The 18525-nt window shown below is 41.3% G+C and overlaps 2 protein-coding genes across 2 annotated transcripts in view; both read left to right on the top strand.

Annotated features, from left to right (window-relative positions):
* Nucleotides 1–2510: 2510 nt before the first annotated feature.
* On the top strand, nt 2511–5407 carry LOC306753849 (retinol-binding protein 3-like; the record flags this gene model as incomplete). The annotated part of the gene is made up of 4 exons (XM_079237766.1): nt 2511–3704; nt 4099–4289; nt 4534–4676; nt 5082–5407. The coding sequence occupies 4 exons, from the start codon at nt 2511–2513 to the stop codon at nt 5405–5407; spliced, it is 1854 nt and encodes a 617-aa protein (XP_079093892.1).
* A 3709-nt stretch (nt 5408–9116) lies between these two features.
* Nucleotides 9117–18525, top strand: part of antxr1c (ANTXR cell adhesion molecule 1c) — a gene marked incomplete at its 5' end in the record, with an annotated part of 32050 nt that continues 22641 nt past the window's right edge. The window contains one exon of the mRNA XM_079234703.1: nt 9117–9277. Coding sequence (XP_079090829.1) covers nt 9117–9277 — 161 coding nt within the window. The remainder of the gene's footprint in view (nt 9278–18525) is intronic.

Here is an 18525-nt window from a genome sequence, read left to right as displayed (position 1 = left end):
GCGCCCCCGCTGAGAGACATAAGCATCACAAATATAAAATTATAGTAAATTTTAGTGCTTCATCACCCAAATCAATCAGATTTTATTTACGAATAAATATATACTTATGAGGATATATGTACTGTATGCACGTATGAATCATGTACTATATATGTGTATATACATGTATGTGTAGATTACTATATAACTAGGAGTTTGAATATGTGTATGGGCGCGGATCAGTATGTGTGTATTATTCATAATCAGAAATCCAATCAATTGAAGCAGTGAAAAGAAATTGTGTGTGATTCTCTGTATTCTTATCACGATCACCTTAATCATGTTCTACAATAATGATATGCATGGTGTACTAATAACACTGTCATATTATTATGAGGGGTTTAACACATCCATAAGTTTCTTAAGAGCTAAATAAACTTAAGAATAGCGGCATGCAGCGACGGGAGACGGGCGATCGGCTGCGCCTGTAGTGTTCAATGTCCGCGGCTCGAGAAGCTCTCGTAAATAAAGTATTTCTTGCCGGCAAAATCTATATCGCCGCGTACAGGAAGTCATGATGATGTAAAGGATGGATCCTGGCGATCTGAAATAACTCTCTCCCTATAAAACTAATATAACTAATATCGCTCCTTCATCAATGAGGAAGGGAGCTGCCGTTTTTGTCCGTGGGAGTGTCCAGCTTATCCAGTGAATTTCAGTAAGCCTGCCCGGAGCAGGTTTACATTTTTGGATGTGTTGCTATGGTGATTAATCTAAGCTTGCTTCGAGAAACCGAGAAAGCCTGACCTACGTCATCTTATTCTGACAATTAGCCCGCTAACTCAGTAAGCCAGGTACAAGAAACGGGGCCCTGAACAGGGCCACAATCATTGGAGAGCCAACGATTGGAGGGTCTTTATCAAGCGGAACCTATCAGATCGGGGACAGCGTCCTGTACGCATCCATCCCTAACCAGGTTGTGTTGAGTGCAATCACTGGGAAAGTGTGGAGTGTTTCAGGGATTGAGCCTCACGTTATAGGCCAGGCAAATTACGCTCTTTCTTTGGCACAGAGACTCATAGCAACAAGGCAGTTAAAGAGAGAGCAAGGAAAATAGTTCCTCATGTTGTATGCTAACTTTAACCTTGAAAACCTAGTAGTTAATTGGTCTTGTGTTTAGCTACCACTTCTATATCAGATTCATTTTTCTGTGTGTGGCAAGTGTTGCCTGTGTGACATCAACATTATTTCCCAGAATCCCAGAAATACGTTTTCACATTCAAGGTGTTTAGGTGATGCTTTTATTTGTACTGACTGAGTATGGATTCAATGCATAATTTCGTTATTAGCGGGAACGTTATTAGCTGTGTGTAGAATCAAATCTTAGACAATCTTTGACATTACAGTAGCCTCATTCCAGTGTGAACAGTGAAGAAGTATTGTGAATAAAACAAATCCTATAAAGATGAATACATTAATTATAAGTGTTTGTTGAAGTAAATCCCACTGCACAATTATTATTTATTTGATTACGTTACACCTCCATCCTGTCGTTTTCTCTTCTGTTTTCATATTTTCTGTTATTCCCTTGATATTACATTTTAAATGCCAATATTCTGTTTACCCATATTAATGCATGAACAATGATTTAATCGTTATGTAAATTGTTATTGATGTATGTCATCATATTGGACAATTTATCATGACATTGATACATTTTTTGATTGCTTGTTTATTTATTTTTTTGCATTAGGTTTTTTCAGTATGCTGCAATGTTGTTTCAGCTTCCCTGTTCCATTACTGCAAAACTACCAGCAGAGGGAGTAAGTACCAAACAAACCTAAACTGACTCTTGCTGTTCCCTTCAACACTACTGCAGAAGAGAGACAACCACCACTCACTGAACTAATGCTATGAAACATGTAAAACAGACAATACAATTATATATTCAGTGGTTATTGGTGGAATTGTTTTAGATTTAATTTACTTTCCAGACATCAATACTAGAAGCATTTGTCTTTAACCATGAAGAAATTAATGAGCAACTTTACGTTTTGAATTATATGGCAATCATGAGTTTTCACATGTTCTATTTCAACATTTTCTTGTGTTTTCATCTTAAAAAATTGCACAAAAGTCACACAGTTATGACTTCCACTTATAAATACCGACACAAAGAGGCTTAATAAGTGAACCCTAATGAACCTTAAACTATTTTCCCGATATTTGGGTACAAAGCTTGCCTTTGATGACACCTCATATGATACCTTGTGTAAATTTAAGACGATTATCTTTGGCAACATCTCTTTGTTACTACACCTACATGACTAGGTTCTTATTGCCTTCCAGAAACACTGAAGATAATGCGATTATAGGTTTATTGTGGGGCAAATCCTCTTATGTGTTTGTTAACAGAGGCCGTGCAGCCAAAACAGTGCCATTCGACAAAGGACTTCTTCGGAGAAGGAAGTTTGGCTCAACAACATCCACTCTCCGTCTAAAGATTTTTTTGTACGACTAAATTGACAAAAATGGCAAAGCTTATCTTCCTGGTGGCACCTCTGCTAGTATTGGGGAATGTTTGTATTAGCCATGCCGGGTTTGCCCCAAACCTCATCGTAGATATGGCAAAAATCGTCATGGACAATTACTGCTCACCAGAGAAGCTGACGGGGATGAAGGAGGCTATTGACGCAGCCGGCAGCAACACAGAGGTTCTCAACATCCCAGACGCTGAAACCTTAGCTAATGTACTCAGCGCTGGAGTCCAGACCACAGTCAGTGACCCACGTTTGATGGTCTCCTATGAGCCAAACTATGTCCCTGTGGTTCCCCCGAAGATGCCTCAGTTGCCCCCTGACCAGGTAATTGCTGTCTTGCAAACTTCGATTAAGCTCGACATCCTGGAGGGCAACATCGGCTACCTGAGGATCGATCACATCCTCGGCGAGGAGGTTGCTGAGAAGGTCGGCCCTTTGCTCCTCGACCTGGTCTGGAATAAAATCCTGCCAACCTCAGCTCTCATCTTTGACTTGCGCTACACCAGCAGCGGGGACATGTCAGGAATCCCCTACATTGTGTCTTACTTCACCGAAGCTGAGTCTCCGATTCATATTGACAGTGTGTATGACCGTCCCTCAAACACCACCACTAAGCTGTTTTCTATGTCAGCACTTCTGGGGGAAAGATACAACATGACCAAACCCCTCATTATCCTCACCAGCAAAAACACCAAGGGCATTGCCGAGGACGTTGCCTACTGCCTCCAGAACCTGAAGAGGGCCACCATTGTGGGCGAGAAGACCGCTGGGGGCTCTGTGAAAGTAGATAAACTCAAAGTGGGCGACACTGACTTTTACGTTACCGTGCCAACTGCAAAGTCCATCAACCCCATCACCGGCTCCACCTGGGAGATTACAGGTGTGACCCCTGATGTGGAGGTCAACGCTGAGGACGCCCTTGCTACCGCCATCAAGATCGTCAACCTCCGTGCCCAAGTTCCAGCCATCATTGAGGGATCAGCAACCCTGATTGCGGACAACTACGCCTTTGAAGATATTGGTGCTGCTGTTGCAGAAAAGTTGAAAGGGCTCCTGGCAAGCGGCGAGTACAGCAAGGTTGTCTCCAAGGACAGTCTGAAGGTGAAGCTGTCCACTGACCTGAAGACCCTGTCTGGGGACAAGAGCCTGAAGACAACCAGCAACACCCCAGCCCTGCCACCCATGGTGAGTCCCTTGTACATAAGATTATGGTCTTTGGGTGTGTTTTGGGGTGTGACTTGTTATTTACTGACAGACGTTTCTTTTAAAGAGTTGTTAATTTATACTTTACTTGTACAGCTAAAAAATTATCTTGTGTTCAAAACGTTTTTAAAAGTATTCGTTACAATGTTGTGGTCATGTGGTGATTTTGAGATGATTTTGCATTGGATGAATTGGATAAAGTCCATGGAGGATTTGATATCAATATTATCCATTTGGCAACATGTGTAATATGCTGCAATTCAAATGTTTTTGATGTGGGAAATACATACGTGAAAATCTGAAAAATGTACTTTTACTGAGACATATAGCTCATGCTTATATAACAGATGCTGAGTTATTTGTTTTTTACCCACAGGATTATTTGCCAGAGATGTTCATTGAGCTGATCAAAGTCTCCTTCCAAACTGACATATTTGAGAACAACATCGGATACCTGCGCTTTGACATGTTTGGAGACTTTGAGGAGGTCAAGGCCATCGCCCAGATTATTGTTGAGCACGTGTGGAATAAGGTTGTCAACACTGATGCTCTGATCGTTGACCTCAGGTGGGTAATCTTGAGCAAGTAAAAGCTTCTATTCAAGATGCAGTGTGTCCAATTTCAAAATTTCAAAAATAAAAACTCCTTAGTTTGCATAAGTGTAGTATTTTTGTGAACAAGCAACATATCTATAGTATCAATCCATTAGAACCTTCAGCAATGCCTGCATGAATGAAAGTTTCACAAAGGACCATTCAATTTCAACATAAAAGTATCCTTTCTCTGATTGTTCTGCCACTGTTTGTTGCAGGAACAACATTGGTGGCCCAACAACAGCCCTTGCAGGCTTCTGCTCTTACTTCTTTGATGCCGACAAGCAGATTGTGCTGGACAAGCTGTATGACAGACCATCCGGGACCACCACAGAGCTCCGGACCTTGCCTGAACTCACAGGTAATAAAAAAAAAGAACTCAATTCATTGATTCCACTGACTTAAAAGTTTGTGACTAGATTGTGAACATAGATATTTCATAGGAGTTGGTGGTGCAGGTTCAACATTGAAGCATCTATGCTTTTTTTAAAGCCATACAGCTGTCTGGATGCTTTGTTTGAACAGGGGTTTTGGGTCTTAAAAGTCATCCTGTTTGGCAAAGTCCCTATTCAAGACATCTTTGGTTAACAAGAAAGCTTAATTTTGTTACTCACCTTCCATGATTCACTACCCAAATTGTATAATTGCATTCATCCATGACTCCTTTTCCACTTCCATCCTTCAATTCGATGTTGACTACCTAGCCATCACTCGTCTACCTCACAGTTTTCACCTTGTTCTGCTTCCATCTCATCCTCTTCCTAAGGCGCAAGGTACGGCTCCAAGAAGAGCCTGATCATGCTGACCAGCAGAGCGACTGCTGGCGCCGCAGAGGAGTTCGTTTACATCATGAAGAAGCTCGGCCGCGCTATGATCGTCGGTGAGACCACCGCCGGAGCTTCCCACCCACCCAAGACCTTCAGTGTTGGTGAGACTGACATCTTCCTCAGCATCCCCACTGTCCACTCTGACACTGCCGCCGGGCCAGCCTGGGAGGGAGCTGGCATCGCACCTCACATACCCGTCCCAGCTGACGCCGCCCTCGAGACTGCCAAGGGCATCTTCAACAAGCACTTTGCAGGCCAGAAGTAAACCATGTCCTGAACAAATCAAGTTCAAAGGTCACTTTTACTGTGGCAGCCAAATAGTTTCAAGATTTAGAATAAAGACGTGTTTAAGAAGTGAAGAATATAGATAAAGTACATTGTGAAATCTGTTGTTCATTTTGTTACAACCTAAGCCTTTTTAGCCTGTTTGTAATGTAGAGCAAAGTTTCAATTGGATTTACCTCTAGTTCGTATTTCTGTTCAATGTTACTCTGGCTGCTGAAGGTTTTCAGAATGAGTGATGCTGCTTGGCCGATTTATTTGTGAAGTGAGTATGAGTAATATTGTGTGGTCAGATCAGTTGTAACATCAAAACAACTTAAAATATTTTACATTTTTGAAGTCACATTCAAGAGATAGGAAACAAATTGAGTGAAAACACAAAAAAATTACTTTCAACCTATGTTTTCTATTCTTGTACTATATTGGAGTTTTTGAATTGTGACCTCTGTGAAGTGATCCACTTGTTGCTTTGGTCAGAAAACCATCATGCAATGTCCTCATTGTGAATGGGAAATACATCAATTAAGCCATGTGGGCCTGCTTGGGTTGTACAATTTCCTGTGGTGAGACACAATAAACATGACTCAAAACTTAAATACAAAAGTGTGTGTTGGTCATGTTTTACATTTATCAGACAGACAAAAAAATATCAGTTTGTACCAATACAGAAGTTCTTTTTTGATTAAGTCTGCATTTATTCTACAGTGAAGTGCAAGAAGTTTCCATTTTATTATTATGTCATATTTAAGATACAACTGTCAGTTACAAAACCTTTAATCAACAACTGCAAGAAAACCAAATATGTATCTATTAAATTGTAGCTTTAGCTCACAAAAAGAGAATAACATGATGGACATCTATGTACCAAGTTTTAATGCCCAAAGGAATCATCCAACAGACAGGCAAGAGAAGATCGGTCTTGGATTCATTTTTATCTCGTGTTTTAAGGACCACGTGGTCTTTTTATACAATACAATAAAAAAGAGATAATAACTCTTTGTTGTTTCTATTGGAGGCCATAAAGAAAGCAAATGTTTGTATTGAACAAAGTGTTTTAAAGAATACATTTTAATCTGAATCTATATATTTTTAAGTCTTTAATGTTTTTTTAAATAACGTAAAAGTACATTATTTCAACTCTTATGTGTCTCTCAAATTAGCTGGAACAAGTATCTGAAGCTTACAATTTGTATTGTTAACGGTCGTTGTGTGGAGTAGTTTAATCGTGCACAAACCACAAACTATAATTTCAGTGGTGCAATTCAGACCATGAACCCAGATAATTAGGTTGGCAAGATTCCCTGATTTGAGGCCCAAATATTAACGCAGAAATAATTTCTCCTTGCTCTGAAGAGTACTGGACCCTCCACAAAATATACAGTCTGTATGTAACATGTTGGTGTAAATGGCATTAGATGTTGGTTGTGTTTGGGTCTCTCTTTAACAGAAGGCAGAAGTAATGATTGTAGCTAATGGCATTTTGCAATCCAAAAACAACCACTGACATGGGCTTTACTAAAATAATATTGGTAGGATGAACTCGAGAAGCCATAAAGACATGACAGGAATGTTTTTTTTAGAGGGGGGCTGATGAGTGTACTTGTTGTATACACTAGACTTGAGTGTTTATGAGCATGTTGTAAGTGGTATGTATGTAAGTGGCTATGAAGATATACTGTATGAGTGGATGTGTAACAGAGGAGCAGGGGACTGGGACGCACTGGAATGTAATTTGTGAACCATAAGGATCTGAAGGAGGTAAAGTCAGAACACATCAGCATGTGTTGAGAAGTGAAACAAGGACCAAAGGCCGGGTGAAACCGCGTGGAAGGGGTTGGGGGCGGTCTGACGTTAAGAGCGGGATTGACCGTGTTACTAAATCAGGCTGCTAATAATATTTTTGTAATTGTCCACCTGGTTTGTGTCGAAGTGATGGGACAGCAAATTATACAAATATTTCCCATGGGAACGTCAAGACCAAGCATGAGCGCTATACGTCCCTCTGTTCACTAAGAAGTTATCATTTAGATATTAATATTTACTCAGAGATAGATTCAAATAAAATTAAAATAGTATTACTCGTTCAGAAAATGTTTAAGTGTAATGTTGGTTTAGCTGATCAACTGGTTTTGATTCCTGTACTTGTGATTCGTATTAGTAGTACTGTTCGGGTTTACGGTGTAGAAAAACAGAGGCTCTGAGGAGAAAACCTCAGCAGGCGTGGCCAACGAACTAGCGTTTTGTAGTTGATTGTTTGTTTGTTTGTGTGAGTGTCATTATAGACAAATTGAATCCTGAGAGGCAATGGCGGACTCTGCCAATAACAATCAATCGCTATTGCTGAAAAGATGCCGACCATAAGGGTTTCATTTGATGAAAAATCGTGTGGATTATAATTCAAAGCAGATACAGCTTCATAACATATCACCAATATCCACACAGCAGACCCGGGGGCATGTAGTTCACAGCACAGGTATACTGTACAAAATGGATAGAGAGGTTTTAAAAGGGCCCAGAAGCTTATTTCTACCCGGGGCCCTTTGGCAGGATATTACAGCTGTGCTTACAGAGATCATGAGGATGGGCCAGGGGACAGACATGCAAATAATGTGCGCATAATGTTTTATGTCGCACATACAGTTTAGATTTCCGTGGGATTAAGAAGACAAATCATAGGATACTTATAGTATCTTTTAATAAACAAAGTTATAATAAACACAATTGATTAACAATGTTTTAATCACCTCCATTGGTTTGATGAATAACAACAACAACACTTTGTGTCCATGTATGTTTGTTGTTGTTCCATGTATTTTCCACACTCTGGTTTATGATGATAATTACAGAGCGAGGTAGCTGTTCATGGCCCATGGTGCTGTATTTAATTAACTATAGCAGCACAGAGAAAGCCAACACACTAGCAGTGAGTAATGAGGGCAAAGTGCTGTGAACACATAAACGGACACGTTGGTGTTGAGACTAATTTGTGACAATAGGCTTCGACGTACAAGAGGGACAGCTCATATTACCTCTTAATCATCATCCCATCCTGCCCTGCGCCGAATCCTCCGCAAAATGCGCGAGTCTGCCACGTGAGGGAGGCGCAAAATGACCCATTTCCCCTCTTTCTCTCTCCTCCTCATTGAAACGTGAGCCTTGGTCCATTTCAGCCCAGTCTGTCACCCGGGCTCCCAGTTCCTCCGGCGCCAACGCTGCTCTGCATTACCCGGCTTCATTTGGCTTTCTCCGTTTTGACACTTTGACAGGAAACTTTTATCCATTTTTTTATTTAATTCTTTTTCACCAACCAACCACCCATTCATGTAGCCATTCTCTCCTTTTTAACTCGGGTTTGGATTTGTTTTCTCCAAATGCTGCTTTTAAAACTTGTTTTTTCTACAAACTGCACGTGGATTTTGAACTATCCGGAACTTTTATTTTTTTAATCATTCCAGTTGGGAGAGATCATCTCTTCTCCGGGGGGCTCACTGGCCGGGATGCGGGTGGCTATGGTTGCAAACTGAGCTCACAATCAAAGAGACGTGGAAGCGTCGCCTTCATCCTTTCTTTTGTCTTTGTTGCATCTCTGCCTCTTTAATTATATAACTGTCTCTGGGATGTAAGAAGACACTCACATTGTTATTTTTCTTTTTATCCACAAAGGAATTAACCTTTTTTTTCGAGGAAAAAGTATGGCGACACTTAAGTTGAACATGCGTTTTGTTCTGGTTTTATTCGGATTATTTTTGCTCTCTTCTCCATCTGCAAGAGCCGAGCCGGAGCAGCAGGATGAAGAGGAGGAGGAGGAGAGTTCATGTCAGGGCGCTTTTGACCTGTATTTTGTGCTTGATAAGTAAGTGGAAACAGCTTAAAGCAGTTATATATTCATTAATCATAATAGGAACACAATTCGGAAAACACCCTACAGCAGTTTCTCGGGTGCAATAAACTTGCAAAACACACAACAACTAAGCAAACACCTGCATTTACTTTTATTGCTGTGCGTTTATTTAATTCTGTTATTGAAGACACACACAAAAAACGGACAACTTATTTTCCAAACATGGGATGAATGACAGCAGCGTTTCTGCTTCAAACATGATTGTTTTTAAAAAGTAGAAAAAGACAAGTTTCGGCTCTCGTCTGCTGATTCGCGCTGCCGAATCTGCGGAGACATCTGCGCGTGCGCGTGCGCGCGATGACGCTGGAAAGGAGGCTGACTTGCAGAGTACAGTTTGCTGAATAAGCATATTTCTCTGCAGATTTTAAAAACCCGGTTTCTTTCTCCACATCATCTGTGTCACTCTTCTTGCAGAAACAACACGTTTAACTGCCCGAGGCTGTTCTCCCTCCAACTCATGCTAAAGGGACTTTTTCTGCTCTTTCATTTCCACTCTTTGTACGCCCACATAGGAAAAATGCTGTGGTTGTGTGACATCTTAGTGCTGGACTTCAGCCGAGAAAAAAGAAGAAAAAATGTCAGAGAAAAAGCCTGTTTCTCTTTCAATGCCTTTACTGTACATTCAAGCGCAGTAACTTTGTGTTACCCTACATAATGGAGTACAGGAAGCCATAATGTGACTCGACCACAGATTAAAGATCTACACAGCATTATAGTATTCATCCCAGAGATGAATATGATTCTAATTACTGCAACCCAACAAATCATCATTGGTGTAAGCCACTGATGCTATGATTTGATGAGGAATCTGCAAGCAGCAGAATGGGAACCTCTACTGTGAGCAATTAGAAACTTTATTACAACTCTGCTGTCTAATCTGTTGAGTATCTGACCTGGCCATTGCTGTATCAGCTTGTATCCTTCTCCTTGCATTAATGGAGCATTGCCCAGAATGGGGAGGGGAAACAAGGAAGGACAGGAAGCAACAACCTTTATGGAAAATGTGGTCTTAATTTGGAGAACAAAATGTTGCACGCAGCACCTTAAAAAGCTTGTTTGTGCGTGTGTGTGTGTGTGTGTGTGTGTGTGTGTGTGTGTGTGTGTGTATGTGTGTGTTGGGGGGGGGTCATCCATGAGGTTTTGAGAGATCAAAATGAGAAGTTTCTTGCAGATTGGCATCACTAATGACTATATAATGTCCTACCATTTGGTGTATAGCTTTATCTAAATGGACATTTTTTACCTTGATGGCCCCCAGTAGGCATCAGCATTGTGACAGTTTGAAGTGCCTTGCTGTACCCACTGAGCACGACACCCTTGACATGTTTCCTGGCTTGTAAAAGTTTTGACTCCTGGACACAAAACGCGAAATTGCTCCCCAGATGCGGACGGCTGTATTTAGCGTGCGCTGTGCAGTAAACACTGACACATGCTTCTTCTTTTTTTCTTTCCTTTTGTTTCAATGTCAGATGCTATTGTTAGCTGGTGTGCGTGCTTTGGTGCCCAACTCTGGGGGGTGACTAACAAGGTTTAGAGAGGAAGCTCATTAGAGACATGCGTCCGCCTCACCTAAACCCCATCCCTCGGGCCTGAGTTGGGTTTAAGAGACACAGCCTGAACCACACAGGATGGTGAAATGCTGACGGCCCTCCATTTCATCAAAGTACAGTAAGACACTATGACTACTTTCGGGATAGTTTGAATCATCGGTCACCCAGACTCCAACCCTACATGGATGTGTTCCTCTTTTGTAAATACCAAAAGGATGTTGGACAGGCAGTTCATTGACAGTGAGTTACACGAAAGACTGAGCGCTCTGGCTGAACAGGGGGAAAAACATGCCTGAGGGCTTTTATATTGTAAGCCACCAAATGATGATGTCACTTAATAGCTACTTAGTTCTGGTTGAAGCTGTTTTATTCAGCAATAGTTGCTGTAGCTATTGTCTGACCCAGTCTCCATTTGAATGAAATCATGAACGTGTTTATAGTACCCATGCGGGCCGAAGTGTTCCTTTCAAGTAGCAAAGTGAAAAGTTAAGCCTTAAACATAACTTAATGTCTCTCTGAGGCCGTATACTTAGGCACAGTAGTACTTTGAGCTAAATGCTAACATCAGCATGCTAATGTGTTACTATACAGCAAGTGGTATGTGTGGATGTTGCAGAATTGTCCAACATCAACATCATGTCTGCATGTAGGGTTGGTCGTGTTGAACTGGAAAGAACGCGCACAGACACACGGTAATGCCGATGGAATTGGTTCATTTGATTCGTAAAGAGAGAGAAACACACTTTGGGCACTGCGTTGGAGGGTCACGAGTTTCACAGTAATGAGGAAAAATAACTGCTGCATCGACTCATAAAGTCGTCTCCAAAGGCATTCATTGCAGATTCGGGCAGATGATGTCATGTCCCGGTTCGAACATGTAGGACAGTGCTCTCTAAGACTGGCTGCAGTCTGAATGCTAGAGGAGGTGGCTAATGCCTGTATGGTTCCCAGTTTGAATCTGGGACATCCGGGACTGGGTTGGAAAATTTGGGTTTTAGTGAGACACACTATCCTCAACTGCAAAGTGCCCTTTAGAGTTATTTATGACATACTAAAGGAAAAGAAAGGCGCTACAATGCTCACAGGACATCAAGGGGCTGAGGGGCCGCAGCACAACATCCAGTGTCAGGACTAAACGTCTGCAACCAAATACATGTATAGGTTGGTTCTCCCTTCAAGTCCAAGCAGCACACACGTGTTAAACTATGACTTTAACACACAGGCACTAATGACTAATAGGATACAGATGGTGGAGGAAATGGGAGAATGCTAACCCATGTGATTGTCAAGTAGGACAAATAACTGGGACAAAATGACACAATATGCAAATAATGGTGTTGATTGTAAAACGTGAACAACTCCAAACCCTTGGCAAATAAAAGTTTTTTAAAAAGCTGTTTTGATACAGTACAACGTGGGAACATTTGGGCCCCATCCACACCCTACCACCCGCAACCCGTCAACAACATGTATCCCTGTGTTGTGGTGTATGGTATGTGAGACAAACAAAAATAATTAACTGATGTCACCACTACTCTAACCTAAATGAAGTTGCACACAAACTAGACTGTAAAGTCTACAGCCATGCTAGCTTCTTCCTGAGGCTGTACTATAATGTGCACCACGTCAACCATCTTAGTGTGTTAGCATGCTAACATTTGCTAATCAAGGCCAAACACAAGGTACAACTGAGGTTGATGGGAAATGACGTAAGTTGTGTATGTGATTCAGCCCCGTACTGCTGCACATTCACAAAGGAGGATGCATATTTGCTGATTCGGAGCAGCTTATGGAACACAGAGCCAGATAGTTTTGGGGTGTTTTCATATGGAAGATGAAATGATTCACCTTTGGGCCCCATGCTAATGTTCACTTCTCGGTGACTGCATTTAACTGTCGTGTTTTATGTTGATTGTGCAAAAGTTTGAAGCAATTATTGCACAATATTGCGATCACTGTTGATTTTGTGGATCACAATATTATCTGAAGAAGGGGAAAGTAAAATAGATACATGTAGTAAACTACCAAGTTTACTTCCCCTCTTTCCCTTTGTGGCGATGTCTTTCTGCTTTTCTTTTCTTCCACTGGCTCTTTTGAGTCATCTCCCTCTCTCTTTGGTTTCCACTAGACTCCCATCACCGCTTGAATCTATACTCCTCATTGCCTCACTTGGGTGTTCGAAGATATGATACACGCTTTTCATACTCCTGTAGTGCTGTTATTAATAATGTAATCTTTCTCTTGTAGGTCCAGGCCAAATTACAGTAATTTCCGTCTCGTCTTTGTTTTTCACAACACCCAAATCACGGCTGAAAAATGTTGTTATTGATGTAGTCACAAGTTGGCGCACCGGTTGGCCATTGGGTCATGCTGTCTGAATTCTGGCAAGTCAGCGGAAAAACCAAGACTTGCAGCTGCAGTTTATAAATATTTTGGATATGTCTAGCAGTGGAATACGTTCTAGCTGAGGAATGGCACTCATTCTGTGTTTTGTCAATTTGTCTTTTGCAGCGTGCTGCTTTGTTGTTTTCAGCAGGAAGACATGTCTAGTTAAATAATACCATGCTGTCCGAAGTCCCCCGTAGACAAAAGCAAGACCAAAGGTTTTTAAAGAGAATGAATGTGTCTCTAACTCCTGGTAATATACTACCTCTGACTGAAAAGAAAAGAAATAATCTTATGACACATATCTCACATGCCTCTCCTCCAGCTAGCTATCCTCAGCAATTTGGGAATAGAAGTGCAGCATTAGCTCAGCAATCTCGCAGTAACGACTTTGACTTCTACAACGGCTGTAAAAGTAGGTTAGTGGTTTTAAACAAACAAATCCTTGTGCCCAGTCAGTTGAATTGAAGCACCATCATTGGCTACAGGCTGGGGTGGTGTGGGTAGGCCCAGCTGGAATGGCAGACAGCCTCCTCAGTGAAGTTGGGATTTTTTCTTCTTCTTCTTTTTCTTCGCCAACACTTAGAACCGTGAGAACGAAGCTGACAGCCGCTAAGACTTTAGACCGATGGAGCTTTTTCCCACATGCCGTCATCCCGTTGCCCTCTTGGAGAGAAGAGCTTCAATCGGTAGTTAAAAGTGGACTTGATTAAAAAAATTAAAGAGAAGGCTTGATATCAAACATGCTTCAGCTGTAATATCCTGTGCTAGAGTTAACAGATTGCAGGGATACTCAAAAAATCCCTGACTTTCAAAATGTCCGCATTAAGACCCAAAGCACAATCTGAGTTTTTTGAAACATCAACTGTTTCCTCCAAAACAAAACAAAACACATTCATTGTATTTGCTACAGTCCAAATGTTTGCAATCTAATGTGATTTACCAAAATGGTGAACATCAGAATGTTAAAAAGTATACATGTTAGCGTGCTTACGTTAGCCACAGCCTCATAGAGCCACTCTAGCGTGGCTGCAAGTCTTGTTGTATGATGTGAAAATCCTGAAGCAGACACTTACAAGTTGCTTGTGTTTTGCAATCCATTACAGTGAAGATTAATATCATTATGTGATAGTTCAACTCAAAGTCAGTCTTTAAATCTTTTAATTATTATGTTATTGGTTTAATAATGTAACACTGGTAAGCTCTAATTCAGAGCTGGCGAACTTTAAGACGTGATGCATAGTTCAAGAATGCGTCAAGAGTAAGCTAATTGATTTTCATTCTGTATGGAAATAATTAAAAACCAGTGGACAACTGGAAAGTTAGGAAAAAACAACACCCATATCTCATAAACTCTCAACAGTATATTAAGCATACATTTAAAGCACAAGTACATTGCAGGCAAAGCTTCTTCTCTTTCTTCTTGTTTCCTACTCTGTCTGTCTTTCTGTCTCACCCTCCTCCATCTGAACTGTATGCTCTCCTCAACACACACACACACACACATATGCACATACACACACACACACACACGTATGATTCATTTTCTGCAGAACCAGCTCTTTCAAAATCACCCAGTCAGCAGTAAAAGGCATTAATACAAAAAATATGTTTTTATTCTTCAGGTCTTCTTGGACCATTGGGGGCTATCTAGCAAATTCCTTGTCCCTTTCGACATCTGTTTGGCATCGCTGAATAGTAATGATGCATATAACCTTGCGTTGTGCTTATTTAGAAACAGTATATCACCACCCTGGATGTGAGAAGTACTGGTGTAGCAGCAGAGGGACATAAATACCCAAACTTTGTATAATTTAGGCCAAAACCTTTTTTTTTGTTTACTTTATTATTACCTTTGTCAGTTACAGCTGAATTGATCTGTCAATGAAGCAAACCCAACCTCCATATATCCCTGTGGGAGCCTTAATGTCTTATTAATGCAACAGTTTGTAGTTGGATATTTAGTTTGGCATCTTACTACCTGGATAAAGATACATCTTCACAGACAATACCAACAATAGTCAGTGGTTCCATAGAAATGAAAATCTACATGGAAACACAAGCTTCTTTTATATTCTTTATTTTTTGGGGGTGCATGTTGTGCCATTATAAGAGTTGACAGGAGAGATATAATAGGGAAGAAGGTGGAGAAAGATGTCTACTGACCGACTTACCTTAAAACCCAGAGGCCAGAGTAAAAAGTTAGAGTAAATATGTTCACCACACAGCAATGTAATCGATTGTTTACACTTTGCTTTGGCCATCTGGTGGTGTTGGTGCTTCGGGCTTTTTGAATGCCAGCTGTGTTGGCTGAAGCGCGCGGAAGAAACTTGGCCTGACAGTTTTTCATCAAATCATCAACATGTTTTCTTCCAGCAGACAAGTTTGCGTTCGAGCCAACAGATTTTTCACATTATCTCACTCCCAGTCAGCTGAATTTACTGTACGATAAGGCTCTTCATCTTTCCTTTTCTCTTTCCTGCCTTTTCTTTTGTTTCTTTTTCTCTCGGCCCACGGATGGCGCACGGCCAGACACATGCTCTTCATCTTGCTCCGAGAACCTGTCCAATCAAGAGAACAACGTCCCTCGGCTTTGGCCTATTTGCTGTGACACAACTTCAAACCGCTGCTGGGTCTTGATCACCTCTCAAAACCTTTATTTTATGTGGCCAAACCCCAAACCAGTAAACCAGAGGTCTCAACTCAAACTATTAAAATTAGATCAAAGGAGTTAGGGGGGAAATAAAAGTACCACATAAAATTGTTTCGTGAAGAGTTATAAAATGAAATGGCCCACTTCCTTTCCAAATGCTGTTTGGACAGGTGAGTAAAACTGCAAGCTAGGTCTCGGTCCCACGACTGCAGCCACCTCGGTCAGTTGAGCTGGTCCAACGCAAACAAGAGCCATTGTGGTTCAGAAATAAAGATAAGCAGATGAAAACCAAAAGGTGGGAGTCCTCAGATTCACCCTGGTGTTAAATAAATACTCAACTAGGATCCCCACACCTCTACATGACTATCAGCTGCAGGAACGTTTCACCAGACTTTCTTCTTCTGCTTCCCCCTCCTCTGTCGCTGTAATGGAACAATATACAAAAGAAATTGGCTCCTGACAATTTTTCAGGTCAGAGGCCATCAGTGTGTGGACTGTGTGGACTGTGTGTGCGCGCAGTCTTTGTGTGACTATTTGTGTTTGCGCTGCACATTTTGTTGAACACCCAAGCTAAACATCTCTCCAACTCAAGCTTTTTATATTTTGGGAGGTTTTTGTTGAGCTTGTAAGGTCTTGTCCTCTTTCTTTGCTCCGTCAGCCTTGATGTGGGGGAACAAGTCATGTCATTAGAACAACAATAAGTCTGAGAAAATGCTGAGATAGGGTGTTTAGTCGACCAGCATTTGTATCTGCTCAGACTAGACGAGTGAAAACACTGAAACTTACATTACAAGTATATGTTATTTTGGATGCTTTTATTGTATTTGGAAGAAAAGGGTCTAGATATTACCAGCATGGGTGGCCAAAGGGAACCTGAACCTCACTCAGAAAGTTGCTTTCCTTTTTCACCAGACTTTAGCAGGTTTAGTAGCTCTCTGCCTTATGAGCAATCAATCTGTTGGTTTTCCTTGGATTTTAAGTCGATGAAGTTTGAATATGAGCTGGCTCTCATTTCAGCTACTGTTGCTTGTGTTGATTCTCCTTGAAATGCTTGTAGCTGCAGAGGTGTTACGAGTTTTAAATTCCGATAAGTTCAGCATCTGCAAAGTAAAGGGCCGATCACACCAGACGCGACTCTCAAAAATGCATCGCTACCAAAACCATTGTTTTCCTATGGTTCGTCGCACCTTTCATGCACGCTTTTTAAATGCTGCGCTTCGCGTTTTTCTAGTGTTCTCAACTTTTAAGCGCCTTGCGCGGGGTCGCACAGCTCATCAATGTCAGTGTGTATCGACCGGTTGCGCACGCAGGCCCGCTCCACAGGCGCACCGGGCTGTTTTGCCTGGCGCGTTTTTGCCAAGGCGTTTTAGAGGCGACTGTACTTTTAAAAGTGTGGTCGGCCCCTAATTCCTGATCAACAACCCTACCAACCCCATGCAGATATCCTATGAGCTGTGCGACAGTACAACTATTTATTTTTGCCTCTTTAAAGGGGAAAAATTTAGACTAGAAGATTAAGAACACACCATATTCGTCATACGTTGTCCAGTCTGCAAATCAGAGTGTTTATAATCTGACAAGGTAAAGAACCTTGAATGACTGAGGCATGATGGGAAAATCCCTTGGCTGTGTCTACGCTCCCGAGGCCTTGTCAAATAATTACCCCTCCTCTGCCAAGCAATAACTAAAAAACACCTTTGGGTATAACCTCTGAGACACTCAATTGCAAGGCAAATAACATGAATAACAATTCATTTGGAGCAGGTGCTGTTTTCAAAAGCAACTCGCAAGACTAAGGCTCATGGTTTGTGTATCTATATCCAAATAATCAAAAAACATTGTTGAAAATAAGCGTTAATAGTAATATCATTTACTGGACAAATGTTTTCTCATCAGCCCAAGGCATGAAAAGCCTGTGAACCAAAAATAGTTCAATCTGTTTATTATGTCTCGACGGGATTTGAGTGTGCTGGGAACTGATACAACTAGAAGGTAAGCTAGGATAACAGACTCAGTGTTTAGTCTGGTTCTTATGACTTCCCATACATACAACTGTTTGAACCTGACGATTTTAACAATGAAAAGAAAGAAAAAAGAAGACGTTTCAATGGAAACTCCAATAAATTGAAATCCCGCTAATCCTGTGGATAAAAAAAAGTTGCAATGCAACAATGCTGGCCAGTTCCAGTGTGTCTAATGCCGTTACATCAGTTAGTCAGCGCCTAGAATAGCATTGAGTCAGCCTTACACTTTAGTCTAAGTAAGCCTCATCCTCTAAACAGGCCTTGAGTTTGACCACGGTCAATTAGCTCATTTCCCATGTCTCATCTCCTGGCTCACTCTTTTTTCTAACGGATGACCAGCTGACCGGTCACATCATGCCATAAGACCTCTCTGTTAATGCTCACACTTAATACAATTACCACTAACATACACATACACAAACAGTCTGTCCAGAGGAAATGAAGGTAGCTTAGGGAGTTTCTCATAATAGTCCAGTTTTATAGAGGTTCCCCTGGTGAGACCGGGACCTATTTCCTCAGCCTTCAGGGTCTCATTCAGGATAGGGTGCTAAATTACACACCAGACCACACCACCAGCCTCTTTTATCT

Source organism: Taurulus bubalis (assembly GCF_910589615.1).
Source record: "Taurulus bubalis genome assembly, chromosome: 2".
Taxonomy (NCBI): Eukaryota; Metazoa; Chordata; class Actinopteri; order Perciformes; family Cottidae; genus Taurulus; species Taurulus bubalis.
Note: the sequence above shows the minus strand (reverse complement) of the source record. Positions and strands in the feature narration are given on the sequence as shown.